At 52.2% G+C, this 12971-nt stretch overlaps 6 protein-coding genes; 3 read left to right on the forward strand and 3 right to left on the reverse strand.

Annotated features, from left to right (window-relative positions):
* Nucleotides 1-48: 48 nt before the first annotated feature.
* RCC_09647 (probable amino acid transporter) lies at nucleotides 49-2027 on the reverse strand (the record flags this gene model as incomplete). XM_023774888.1 has 4 exons in its annotated part: nucleotides 49-455; nucleotides 509-746; nucleotides 797-1626; nucleotides 1886-2027. The coding sequence occupies 4 exons, from the start codon at nucleotides 2025-2027 to the stop codon at nucleotides 49-51; spliced, it is 1617 nt and encodes a 538-aa protein (XP_023630656.1).
* Nucleotides 2028-3132: 1105 nt separating this feature from the next.
* Nucleotides 3133-4445, forward strand: RCC_09648 (uncharacterized protein; the record flags this gene model as incomplete). XM_023774889.1 has 2 exons in its annotated part: nucleotides 3133-3288; nucleotides 3342-4445. The coding sequence occupies 2 exons, from the start codon at nucleotides 3133-3135 to the stop codon at nucleotides 4443-4445; spliced, it is 1260 nt and encodes a 419-aa protein (XP_023630657.1).
* Nucleotides 4446-4978: 533 nt separating this feature from the next.
* RCC_09649 (uncharacterized protein) lies at nucleotides 4979-7951 on the reverse strand (the record flags this gene model as incomplete). The annotated part of the gene is made up of 1 exon (XM_023774890.1): nucleotides 4979-7951. The coding sequence occupies one exon, from the start codon at nucleotides 7949-7951 to the stop codon at nucleotides 4979-4981; it is 2973 nt and encodes a 990-aa protein (XP_023630658.1).
* Nucleotides 7952-8758: 807 nt separating this feature from the next.
* Nucleotides 8759-9976, forward strand: RCC_09650 (uncharacterized protein; the record flags this gene model as incomplete). Its single annotated transcript, XM_023774891.1, has 1 exon — nucleotides 8759-9976. One exon carries the CDS (start codon nucleotides 8759-8761, stop codon nucleotides 9974-9976), a length of 1218 nt encoding a protein of 405 aa, XP_023630659.1.
* Nucleotides 9977-10476: 500 nt separating this feature from the next.
* RCC_09651 (uncharacterized protein) lies at nucleotides 10477-11214 on the reverse strand (the record flags this gene model as incomplete). The annotated part of the gene is made up of 1 exon (XM_023774892.1): nucleotides 10477-11214. The coding sequence occupies one exon, from the start codon at nucleotides 11212-11214 to the stop codon at nucleotides 10477-10479; it is 738 nt and encodes a 245-aa protein (XP_023630660.1).
* Nucleotides 11215-11565: 351 nt separating this feature from the next.
* RCC_09652 (uncharacterized protein) lies at nucleotides 11566-12311 on the forward strand (the record flags this gene model as incomplete). XM_023774893.1 has 2 exons in its annotated part: nucleotides 11566-12091; nucleotides 12145-12311. 2 exons carry the CDS (start codon nucleotides 11566-11568, stop codon nucleotides 12309-12311), a joined length of 693 nt encoding a protein of 230 aa, XP_023630661.1.
* Between the last annotated feature and the right edge of the window lie 660 nt (nucleotides 12312-12971).

Consider the following 12971-nt stretch of genomic DNA (forward strand, 5'->3'; position numbering starts at 1 on the left):
GAGATTCTACATTCTTGCAATCGCCTTATTACACGCTCATGATAACCATCAGAAGCTACTAAGAGCTTGCCTCCACCACGGAAGCTTCGACCCGTCAATTGCCAGCTTCGACTCTGGTATATCAAGATCCTCTCTTCTTCCGCGATCGAGATCGATCTCATCTGATCGTCGCATATGAGTCTTGTTGATGACCCTGAATAGCACCCAAATGATAGGGAATAGAGGCAGCAAGATGTACGCGCTAACAAAGTTTCCGGCGTTGAATGGAGACAGTGTGCTCCAGCCCTGCACAAAAGCCAGGAAAATGTTGGCTGCCAGGCCAGAATAAGCGTTCCATGGATATAGTATCGACTGATATGGCAGTTCGCTTGGAAGTCTGCCTTGCTGCTTCCACGCTGCTCGGAAGCGAATGTGGATGAAGGAAATACTTCCCCAAACGAGGAAAGTTGATACTCCTGAATCACAAGTCAGCCTGAAATCGTGCAAGATCGCGATGCTACTAACTAACCGCTGAGGTTGACGATATATCCGTACGCTCTAGCGGCTCCGGTGCTAACATTCATCATCGATAATGCTCCAAAAAGATTGGTCAAGACGATCGCAAACACTGGTACGCCACGTTTGCTGGTCCATCCTAGAAAGCGAGGAGCTTGRCCACCCTGAGCCATGTAAAGCACCGTTCGAGATCCGATGTAGATGGAGCTGTTGACTGCGCTGAGACATGTTACGAAGATGAAAGCGTTGATCTAAGGATACCCATTAGCGAAGCTTCTCGATCTCGTTGGGACGAGCTCACAAGATGCACTCCACCCTCCCACCCAGCTATCTGGATAGCTGCAGTCATGGGAGACTGCAACGAGCGACTGCCGCCCTCAACGAGCTGGTCTGCATTGGCAGGGCAGCTCAGGCCGAAGAAGAACGCCGAGCMCATGTAGATGAAGATGATCCGGAAAAAGACTTGACGAATGGCAGCAGGGACAGCAACGCCTGGGTTCCGGGTCTCTGTGGCTGCGACAGCCACCGACTCAACTCCAGCATAGAATGTCGAGCAGAACACGAACACCGCCGCTACTCCACGAAACCCATTATTGTTAAACGCGCCAGGATCTTTCCAGTAGCGGAATCCTAAAGCTTCCTGCTGTCCGATGAGGCCACCGGAAGCATAGACGATGGCAAAGATGAAGTATGCAGTAAGACCCAATAACTTGAGAAGCGCCAGCCAGAATTCCACCTCGCCAAAAGCTTCCACGCCGAGCAGCTGAAAAGCCAAGAAAGCGGACCAAAAAATCAAAAAGTAGCCCCAGATTGGGACCCGATCGCTCCAAAAGACAAAAATGCTCGAGATGACGTTATACTCGTTAGCTAGGACTGCAGCCCAGATGATGAAGTAGTTCCATCCCACAGCAACGGAAAATGACCGGTCTACCATTCGTTCGGCTAGAGAGACAAATGATCCGCCGCTGGGGTATAGAGTGGTGAGTTCTCCGAGGGACTGCATGATGCTAAAGGCGATGATTCCGATTACTCCAAATCCAATGATCAATGAAGCAGGGCCTCCGTTTTGTAGAGCACGACCAGATCCGACGAGTAATCCGGGACCGATAATACCTGCGAGTGCCAACATGCCTAGAAGGGGGAGCAAAGTTTCAGCGTGCATTCTTGATTGTTTGAAGCAAGAAATCGTTACTTGTAGGGCTATAGATGTGAGATCGCGTCGCCTAGAGTCTCCTCGTGCTATATCATTCATTCATTTGACAAGCGTTCTTGACGACTAGATCGATGAGAGCCGCTCTCAAGGTCGCTTGGCTTTGATCACGTTGAACAAACCAGCCATATCAACAACGTGGGACTCCTGCCAGAATCATCTCAACTTTTTTCAACTTACTTAAATGCCTATTCTTCAGACCTCGTTTCACGCCACTATGCGGATCAATCTCCTCTCTACCCCCAACTCGGACTTCGTTGTCGACATCGTGCTCTTCTGGGTATGCATTCTTCGAAGTCTTGGCACCATCGGTTTCCAACATCGTCGATCTAATAGGTATGTCGACGAAGGCGGGAAAACAAACCGATTGTGTCGCCCCCCACCAACAAATGCAATCAAAAGAATAACAGAAGATGCAAGAGATCGCTATGATAAGAACAAAGGTCGCGTATATTGCCACGTGAAATACCTTGAAAAGAGCCTTACCTTATGGCGCAATCGCGGTTCGGTTCCGCTCAGAGATTAGAGCCTTGGCATTGTCGAGATGTTGTTGTTGACGCGCTGTAGCATCAGGGCTACAAGCACCTCTTCATGATTCACGTTAGGAGAGTCAAACGTCGAAGTCATGCCACCCATGCGGTACCTGTCCTGAATGGATGATGCTCATGCTAGGCTGGCGTCATGTCGACCGCGTCATCCGTGTCGAGGCGCAGAGAAGCTGAGTGATTGAGAGCCACGACCGACGATACTGAGTATACCAATGAGGCGGGCGCAAAGGTGGTCTCCTCCAATTGTGGCCAGTCTTTAGTCCCCCGAAGTTTGCACTGTGGGCGCAGTTCAGATGTTTTCACAAGCAGATGTTGCAAGAGACGGCAGATGGGTGAGGTGTGGAGTTATTTCTGGAGCCTGGGGTCCCTGGACAACCTGGTCTTTCTGCCCTAGAGCGACGGTCTTATTTGAGGATATTCTGAAGCTAAGAGAGGACTATCTTCGAGTTCTCCAGGAGGCCCGTCGTAATCATCCCGATACTTGGTCGGGCAGTGGCGAACTTGCAAAGAGGATGCAATCGCGGTCCAGCATGGAGTCGACCATGACGGGGAATGAGGAGTAAGAAATTATTGGTGGCGGAGCAAGGCGTTGAAAGATCGAGTAAAGCCGCAGGTCTATCGAAGGCGGAGGAAGTGATGGAGCGAGATTTGTCCATCATGTAAGTGGCTGCATGGCGATGTCAACGGACATCTGGCGGWTACGCTTCAACTTGTGACATGGCTCCTTCCAAACCTGCACAAATCTCACGCTAGTCGCGCCCACCAGCCGCTCTCCCACTCCCACTGGATCCCGGGAAGGAATATCATACATCAATTTCTTATTCCGCTCTCTTWCGTCCGACATCCATCGCATTGCACGTTTGCGCATCAGCTCTCAACATGCCATCACCCTCCGTCGACCTCACGCGCAGGTTTCTCAACCCGAAATATGCAGATTTGCACGTCCGATGCGGCGAGAAGTCTTTTCACATCCATAGAGCCGTAGTATGCTCGGCCTCGGAGGTTCTCGCGATGGAGGTAGACAACAATATTATTGTGGGACTCTTGCCTCCAATGCTCTGCCGCAAAGCTAATGGAATCATGTACAGGAGGCCAACATGCGAGTCATCGAGCACACGCGCTTCGATGCGGCTACTATGGACAAGATGTTCCAGTACCTGTATCGTGGAGACTACACCTTCGACCCGGCAGACTCAATGGCAACGATTGTTCCTGGCGATGACACTGCGATTAAGGCTTTGTCGCTTCTCTCAATCGACGAGAACGCTTCGAACGAAGCTGTGCATCGACTTGCAAGCCATGTACGCGTCCATGCGGCCGCAGGACACTATGAGTTGGAAGATCTGGAGCAACTGGCAGTAGCCAAATTCTCGCTCGAACGAGAACGATTTGAACCACTTTCTTCGAGAGACCTGATCGCCATTGTAGTGGTCGTGGACGACCACCCGTCAAACGCGGCAACCGAGCTCCGGCGAGAAGCTCTGGGTACAGCTCTCAGCAATCGGAAGAAGTATCTCGCGAGTCCGGAGTTCCTTCGTAGCTTGCTCGAGCAGCACGAGCTTCGAGCGTTTGCCTCGAGCTTCTTTGAAGGAGTTACAAGTTACCACGAAAGCGAGTTGGACAACGTGGTGCAAGACTTCAGCTCAGAGATTCACAAGCTGCAACGCGAGCTACATGATGTCAGCTGCGAGAAGAATGCCGCATATCTCGACAGCAAAGCGCACAGCTCCGATGTGAAGAGCCTCTGGACGATCGAGAAAGCAGAACTTCAGCGAGAGCTCGTCCTTTCACGGACTTCGCGCGATATTGATCTGAAGGAGAAGGAAGAATGTCACGAGCGTGTCGTGCGTGGTCTCAATTCTGAAAAGGTCAAACTGAAGTCCGAACTGGTAGCTGCTCAGTCGAGAAACGACACCTTGCAAGCAAGGCAATTACTCCACAATGCCACCATCGCTTCTCTAGAGCGCCAGAAGGAGATCCTCCAGACGAGTGGCAACGCCAGTGCGGAGAACTACCAGAAGATGCATCAGGTCGTCGATCAACTAGTCGAGCTGAATCGCAGCAGTCAATGCCGCCATTGCGGCTATGACTTCATCTACGAGTTAGAGCGCTGGGGCGAAACCGGGTATCTGGCACGATGTGTGGTGTGTCGAACTCGGCACTTTGCTGGTCCAAATGATGGCTGCATTTGAAGGCGGCGAATCGGCCGTATTCAGTATCATGGTGATCGTGGAGGGTCGTTCTAGCATGTTACGTTTAATGAAAGCATAGCGAGGAGGGAAGAGCAAGCTTGTCGAATAGAACTACAGAGAAATTGAAATGAGAGATGGCATTGTGTTGAAAGTGGCGTTGCTGTCGCTCCAACCGTATCTGCTACCACGATAACAATCCAATGTATAATCATTGATCTCTACATCTCCTCACAAAGCAGGGCAATCATTCATGGCACGACTCAATCAATCCACAATTGCTGGGGTAGAGCAGTGGAAGAAGGAGCAAATGATCATGCCACTATATATACTAGTGCCTCGAGAGAGTGGTGCCTTAGGGCTGGGGCTGGAAGGGGAGGCGAGTTGATGCTCGCCAATTTTCGTTGTAGTGGACTGAATGAGCATCTTCGTCGCAATTACCTCCTCAAAATGAGAGCTCTTCGCCGCCGAGTCTCCCCTCCCAATCAATCATAAACCTGGTCAAAAAAGTTGTAGTCCATCTCCCTCTCATCATTCTATAATGAATCAAACTGTCTCAGCGCAGTCTTGACTCGTTCCTTGACATCAAGATTCAGATCATTAGCCAGCGCCCTCACCGCACCCTCAATCCCCAGCGCTCTCAACTCCTTGAATCTCGATGAGGCATCCCGCCTGTCGTCCCCTTCTTCAATCCAGGTAAGACTGTTTACCGCCCACACGCACATAACGCGAACGCGGGGATCATCATGCTTGAAATGTGGAATCATAGCTTGGAGGAGAGGTTTCTGCGCGATGAGCATTTGGCGGTGTTTCGGGGAAGCATTCGCTAGGTGGATGACAACATGGATGGTGCTGAGGACTAGATCAGTCGGGTTGTATATTTGACGTCCTCCAGAGATGGTGCGAGGAAGTKGTGCCAATTTGGCTGTCAACAGGTCGTAGACTTTGRCACTGCCGATTTGGTTCATGAGGTGATCTGAAAGTACCGCACAGTCTTCCCCGTGGATGAAGTTTCTAACAAAGTCAATGGCGTGCTTTTGGATCGCTGCCTCATGTTTGCGAGCGACGTATTCAGCATTCTCTTCTCGCTCACGAATAGAGGATAGATAGCGTTTGCTGTTGAACGCGGGCGTAGGCGGATTGAATGTTGATCGAATCGAGGACGATTGGTAGTGCGTACTAGAAGCCTCGTCGTACAAGACCTCGCCATCATCATCCTCGTCATCATTCATAGCATCTTCGGGTGCAGACGGCTCGTCGACATCCATGGAAGAAGGGTTAAGCAGGTCAACTTGCTCCCCGGCAGCATTGGGTGTGCTGAGGGCAACGCTGACCCCACCGCTGCCGGAGGATACTTCGCGCTGCTCGCCTTGGATTATGCCGACAAGCCAACCAGTCCCCAGCTCCTCTAGCGTACTTAGTTTGACTTCCTTGGGGCAACCATAGACAACGTGCTTCAACGCCCAGAGACTGGACAGCCTCAATGCCGGTGAATTACTTCGAGCGTGTTCGGCAAGCGTCTTTACCACATCGGCGTCTGAAAGGTCCTCCCGCATAGGACTGAAATCCTGGAGCAGATTGCAGCAGACGTCGGTGGATGCAATCTGGATTTCTAGCGATGGATGCTTCAGGAGTTGTGCAAGGGGTTTCGCAATGCCGCCGTCAATAAGACTAGTGCGTAATACAGCGACACTGCGGGCCATGGACAGCGCTGCGCCACATGCTGCAACTATGACCGGGATTGTATTGCCGTCCTTTGGTGCCAGTTGACTCCGCTGGCTCAGCGCGTCAGCTGCGGCATTTGGAGCGAATGGCCTCATAGAATCGATGATACAGCTGACAACGCCCGAGTCGATGATGGCTTTGCGATGAATATCTTCGTTAGCAGCAAGCGCCGCAATGGCCTTCAAAGCGCCCTGACGGCAGCGCAGAGCATGGACTATCTCTGACGGTAATGTCGCACTGCCCATGCGACACGTTTCCGGTGCGTTTGGGTTGACTGTCGCGTTTGACCTCGCAGACCACATTTGTTTGGCCAATGTCACATTGTCGAAGCTTTTCTTCAAGATTGGACAGACTTGCTTGATGGCTGTTGCGTCCACGGCAGCAATTTGTAGGTCCTTGTGGCAGGAAATCAGCAAAGCGAGCACGGCACAAGCCTGCTCCTTGACAAGACGTGAATCTTGCGGTGAATCTTTCCATTCCCCACCGCTGGATTCGTTGACGTCCTTCACCAGTTGAACTGCCAGTGGTACGGCCAATAATGCGAGCTGCCGTTGTCGCTCCCGAGTCTTTTGCACGAATTCTGTCTTGTGAGAAGGACCGGCTGGGTCGGCCTCGATTGCGTATGCAACGATAGCAAGAAGTCGAAGTGCTATGACTCTCMGCAGACCATACGCTTTGCGAGCATAGACGAGGAGCCAACCACAGACAGCATTGGAATGGTCTATATCTCCAACTGGTGAGACGCCCCCAGACTGGGTGCTCCCAGATTTCCCATTGTGCAAAGTCTTCAAAGCAGGAAAGTTGTTGGATCCTGGGTTGTGCGAGATGGTTCTGTTTGCGGGAATGTGCAGTGCAGGTAACAAGCTCTCGTGTGGGTTCATGAAACCTTGTCGAGCTCCAAACTGTTGGCGATGGTCGTTTGAATCGTTACCTGTGCGCATAAAGAGATCCCATACACATGGCGCGAGGATGAAACGATGAGCTCGATAGCTGGACCCTTCAATGGTGGTGGCAATGGCTGCAAGTATACTGGGGAGGTCGGCATCTGAAGGAGGTGGTGGGTATTGGGAGGCATCACCGCGGTAATGCAAAAGCTTGATGTTGATCGTATGGGAGACAAGCAGCGCCGAAAGGGTGTCGAGAACGCCGCAATTAGTGACCAACGACTTGTGTCTCTCTCGGTCTCTGTCTCCGGGAATGACGGATATGATTTCGGCTATGAGACGCACATGTTGCTTGTCGCCCTTCTCTAGAAGCCGGTTCATGTCTGATAGAGTTGTCCCGTTGATGACAATTGACCAGAAATCGTAGTCGGCAAGAGCATCGTCGGCGGTTGAGCAGAAGATGGCCGTCGCTTTGAGTGCGTGGAGGGCGGCGGTAATGAGTCGAGAGTCCATTTCACCGTCATCAACCGACATGGTATCTACAAGAAGGCCTGGAATGTTGGCCGCACATAATGGATGAAGAAAGCCTGCTCCGCCGGCCGCGAGACTTCCAATGATGAGAGTAGCTTGGAGTCTGAGTTCATCTTCGGGGGTCCACTCATGAATCTGATTGAGTGGCACGCCCTGAGATTCAGCCTTTCGTTTCCCGATGGCCTTTTGGGCTGTGGATAGTAGATCTGCGAGTGGCTGAACAATGCCATTCTTAACGACGGCTTCCTTCCTCTGCTCCTGGCCGACAATGATGTTCTTTAGATGTCTGGCTACGTGTAATTTCTGCTCGGATGATGCGGATACATCGCGAAGAACCGAGATGGAGGCCACGATTGCATCATGGGCCATGATGGGATGAGTGTTTGATGCTTGAAGGTGTAATTGTAGATGTGAGGTTGTATAGAAGGCGCTAACTGGGTAAGGTAGGTATGTACATCTCGTAAAACTCGTAAGCATCAAACTTCGATGCCGAGGAGAGAATTGCATGCAGGTTCGACCAACTTTGTGTTGCATACGCTGCTCCCATCAAACATCATTAAAACAAATCGCCTCGATAGAATATTCCGCGTCCTCCCCAAACCTCCCTCCATGTCGTCTGTGTGCGACGACTTGAACTGCCCGACCAAGGTCTCGATTGTCTTGCAACGCGAATGACGCAGATTGTACCATGGGTCGGCGAAGACCCGTCTCGTCACATTGCGCTTGCAGTTCATACAAGTAGGTGTGGCCAGTGGCTGGTTTGCTTCTTTTGATTCCATACCGCCTATCATCCTCGCTCAATAATGTTGATGAACCATCGTTTGCATCATCAGGCACAGTTTTGATCATCGGGCCGTCCACCGGGTTGCATCTGCACGCCGCGCATTCGGGAGTGGGCCCATGGCACTACGCCCTGCTGGGGTTTGGGCACGCCGCACTTCGCAGCAGACGAAGCACGTGGTCGCGCGAGCCTCTCTCTATCGATTCATCTTTAAACATCCTGCTTCGTGCCACAATACTCCCGAACTAGCCCTGAGAAACTCTGCACATTACGGAACGCTGGACGCCCTCTAACCATCACCGCCCTGCGTTTGCTCATCTTCTGTCCAATCGGTGCCCTCCAGCCTCGAAGATGCGACAGGCGCAGATGCCGAAAGCGACATACTTTCCACTACTATGAGCACTGTGCTTCGCTCGCCGGATGCCTCACCCTCTTCCTTCCACTACGCGACGGCAACGGCGTCGGCTTCACACCGCCCTGCATCCCGCAGCTCGCACATTTACAACTCGCCCCGGCGTCCCTTCAATGTGCCCGTCGAAACGGCGCCCATCCCGATCACAGCGAGCAGACCTTCCGCCACCGGCTCCGTGGCAGGCAGCGCTGGTGGTAGCAGCGTGGGATACGTGGATGTAGGGACGCAGTACAGCCCGGACGGCCTTCCTCCCACTGCTGGACCCAAGCTGGCTGCCGGCGTGGGGAAGCCTCCGGGTGGGGACGCTGTGACCACGCGGAAAAGGAAAGGCTCTTTGACGGTGTCCGAGTCGGTAGGGGCATCAGAGTCGGACACTTCCCCCGAGCCCATGAGTGGGTCCAGCGCCTCGGATGGCGCCGCGTTTCAGGTCCCCGGCAAAAACACTGCATCGCACATGGCTGCAGCTCATACACCTGCACCTGCGCATCCAGAACTGCAAGAGGCGCGCTCCACTCATGGACATTCAGCCGCACCTAAGAGAGCGAGGCCTGAACCAGGCTCGCTGAAAGTCATGCCGTCAAAGTATGAGACATGCAATCCCAAGGACCTGGGCGTTCTGATTGCCAACATGCTCATGGAGCTCATTCGGATCAACGATCAGATACCACTGCGTGATGGTCGCTTGACCAGATTTCACTCTCGGGCGCCTCCTGGAATCAGCGTCTCTGACTATCTTCAACGATTAATACAGCACGCAACGCTTTCACCACCGATCATGTTGAGCATGGTCTTCTACATCGACAAGCTCTGCACGGACTACCCAGCTTTCACGGTGAATAGTCTCACCGTACACCGTTTCCTCATTGCAGCGGCGACTGTTGCAGCCAAAGGCCTGAGTGATTCSTTTTGGACAAATCCTACATATGCCCGTATCGGAGGCATACCGGTGTCGGAGCTGGCGACTCTAGAACTGGAGCTACTGCAGAGGGTGGACTACAGAATTGTGCCAAAGCCAGAAACGCTGGAAGATTACTATGCAAGTCTGGTGGAACGGGCGGATGGCTACACTTTGGAAGAATCGAGCAACTCGGGATCAGAAAGCGATGCCACGAGTGACTTTAATAAGGAGATGAAGAGTGAAGATGTCCAATCCGTCAAAGTTGAAGACGAGGATGATATCATGGCGGATACCGCGACATGAGCGTATTTATCAGAAGCTATCGTAGTTGGTATGTCTGGATTGAAGAACAGATTCCCCGCACGGGCTCGCTCGGACGATGCATTTTATGCTTGGATCAGCATGTAAACGGCTGTTGCGAGAGACATCGCCGAGGCGACGTGGAGTTGGAATAGCAAACAAAGCGTAAGCATGGATTGGATGGGAAGATTCTCAAGACTTGCATGTCTCGTATCGAGTCCTGCGAAAAGGAGGAGTCGATACCTACCTAGGTATGAAATGGCATATCGGAGGGCATATTGACCGGCGTCTGGGAATGGCTTTACGATGGGACGGTTGCGCATTCGAAACATTTCTGGTTGAGGCTGGCAAAACTGCGAGCGTTCAGCATCAGGTATGAGAAATCGTCTACGATACTAAACATTACTGAAACGACTGAACTATATCAAAGAGTGTGGTTCATCAAGATCAATATACATTTTCCGCCGCAGAGAGGCATCGATTGTCGACTACGATTGACATGATCAAGAAGCATACTTCTTCACCCACGCCTTCCCAAAATGGAAATCAACAGCCGCCCAATCTTCCTCCTTCAATGTTGCAGACTCAACTGGCTGCACCGCCCATGCCTGCTCCCGGTGAACACACTCTCCATCCACTCCATAATCCGCACTGACGCGGACTTTTCCAAGATACAAATGCGCGGTATCTAGCATCGAAAGCCCCTTTACCATCCGGAAAATCTCATGCACAGTCCTCGGCCATGTTGCAGGCGTATAATCGTCCTGGAAGGCTACCTGCAGATTCAAGGTTTTGATGAAGAACGGCCCTGTAGTGCGAAATTTAGGATTGTGGTCTAGGAATGTGGGACCTTGAAAGATGAAACGACTGAGAAAGTTCAAGAGGGTTTTGAATGCAAAACCCGTCACGCCGCCATGTGCGCGGAAATGTTCTGTCGAGAGGATCGTGAGGTTTACATTTAAGTTGAGTTGAGATTGCGGCCGGAGACCCAGGTTTAGGTAGGTGAATCGGGGCGTGTAGGTTGCTCCTTTGGCGAAGATGTCGAGGGTTGCGGACATGGAATTTGTCTTGTAGAGTTGGGATATGAGTTTTTGGGTCTCGGAGCGGATTTGGTGATTTACAAGGAAGAGTTCGAGGGGTCGCCAGGGCGAGGATTCCGACCAGAGGTAAATTTGTTCATTGGTGTGTGCGGGTTGGATGGTATGGAGAGTTCGCGTTGGTGGAGAGTAGGTTTGTTCCATTGTTGCTAGGTAYATTTGATCTCTGAGCTCTCTTGGAAGCGCTAGGAGGTAGCATTGCAACAACGACATAGTGGGAGTGGGCGGATCAAAGGATGTGAATTGAAGGGCGATGGGAGATGTTGTGCTTCTATATACTTTTTCAACCGCCGACCGCCTCTTTAGCTGCATGTCTCTATCCCCGGGGGTAGGCGGGTTGTCGTTGTGTCCTCTTATCGTGAAGTAACACAGCATGGCGTACGGAGGAACGAGGTGGTGGAAGTGTGGTCGCACCAGCTGAAAGTCTGGCGCTAGCTTCCTGCATCACCTCACTCCATCGACATTTATAGAACCGAGCAATATACACTCAACGACATGCGGTCAATCCTCCTCATCRCCGGCGCGGCATTGGCCTCTGCTGCAAACCTCACTGTTGCCGTACCTGCCTCTCAACATCTCCCCAACCCGGGCACCCTTCCACCCTCAACCCATGCCGTTCTCCTAGGACCTCCAGGTGTCCGCTACGACGCGCCCATACGCCGCGATAGCACCTTCCTCTTCCCCGATCTCCCCGAAGCCAGCTATCTCCTTACAGTCCACTCGAGAGACTACTTCTTTGCTCCTCTCCGTGTCGATGTCCAACAACCGGCTTCAGCAGAGGAGGAACTCCAGACAATCGAGGCATGGCAGACTTTCCGTGGGAACGAGTGGAGCAATAAAGGTCCCTCTTACGGTGCAGGAAAGGGTGCTCTCACAGTGCAAGTCCGAGCTGCAGCGCCAAAGGATTTTTACCAGGAACGAGGAGGATTCAGTCTATTGGGCTTTTTGAAGAACCCTATGATATTGATGGGCCTGTTTTCGGTCGTCATGATCTTTGGCATGCCTTATTTGATGGAGAATAGTACGTCTAGTATAATACATGGAATGTTGGAGATGCTAATGTACGGTGAACAGTGGATGCCGAGACCAAAGCCGAGTTCGAGGAGATGTCGAGCAAATCCCCACTCACGGGTGCGAGCGGTACTGCAAATTCACTGCAGAACTTTGATCTGGCGGGTTGGATGGCGGGGAGTTCGAAGACTACTGAAGCTCCCTCGGGGGGTGGGGGGAAGAAAAAGTAGTGGTGTTGCAAGTTTACTAAACGTGAACCAAGAACTGTCTCACGACTTGATGTGATACTGCATGTGCATTGTTTTCGTCTCCTCGTCCTAACCAGCATTCAATCCGCCAACAGTCTCCTCACGCTTCTCAGGTATGCCTCAAGGAGCAAATTTGTTTACGTGACTCCCAACATTCTTCTGCTCGTTTTCGCTCGCTGTCCAAGACCCCATGGTACTTTGATAAGAGGGATATTAATCTAAGGCAGCTTGCATTCGTTGACGCTGTCGAGACCGTTAGAGGCTCCCGCTCGAAGAACCCCGCTAGGTGCTAGGCGATGGATCAGGGGTATCCTGAATTGGGACATGCTGGGTTCGAGCGTTTTACTGCCCTCTGGGATTTCCCGCGGCATGTTGCTGCTCCACTCCGACGTTCCGACCGGCCTTGGGCTTCTTGAACGACGGCATGTGGGGCACCGGGGGCGGAGTCCCATCACGAAGATCGCTTGGTTCCGCCTTATTGTCGTGCTCCCGTATCTACTGACGCCGGGTGCTGTGGTGGAGGGCCCGACATATTGATTTGGTATCGATGTAGTGCTGCTGATGTTGCTGCGAGCCGCGAAACGGATTGTTGATGGGCCGCAGCACTTGCTACCCCTGTTGTCCTCTGTATTGAAGCTGCAA

This window comes from Ramularia collo-cygni, assembly GCF_900074925.1.
Source record: "Ramularia collo-cygni strain URUG2 genome assembly, contig: RCC_scaffold18, whole genome shotgun sequence".
Lineage (NCBI taxonomy): Eukaryota > Fungi > Ascomycota > Dothideomycetes > Mycosphaerellales > Mycosphaerellaceae > Ramularia > Ramularia collo-cygni.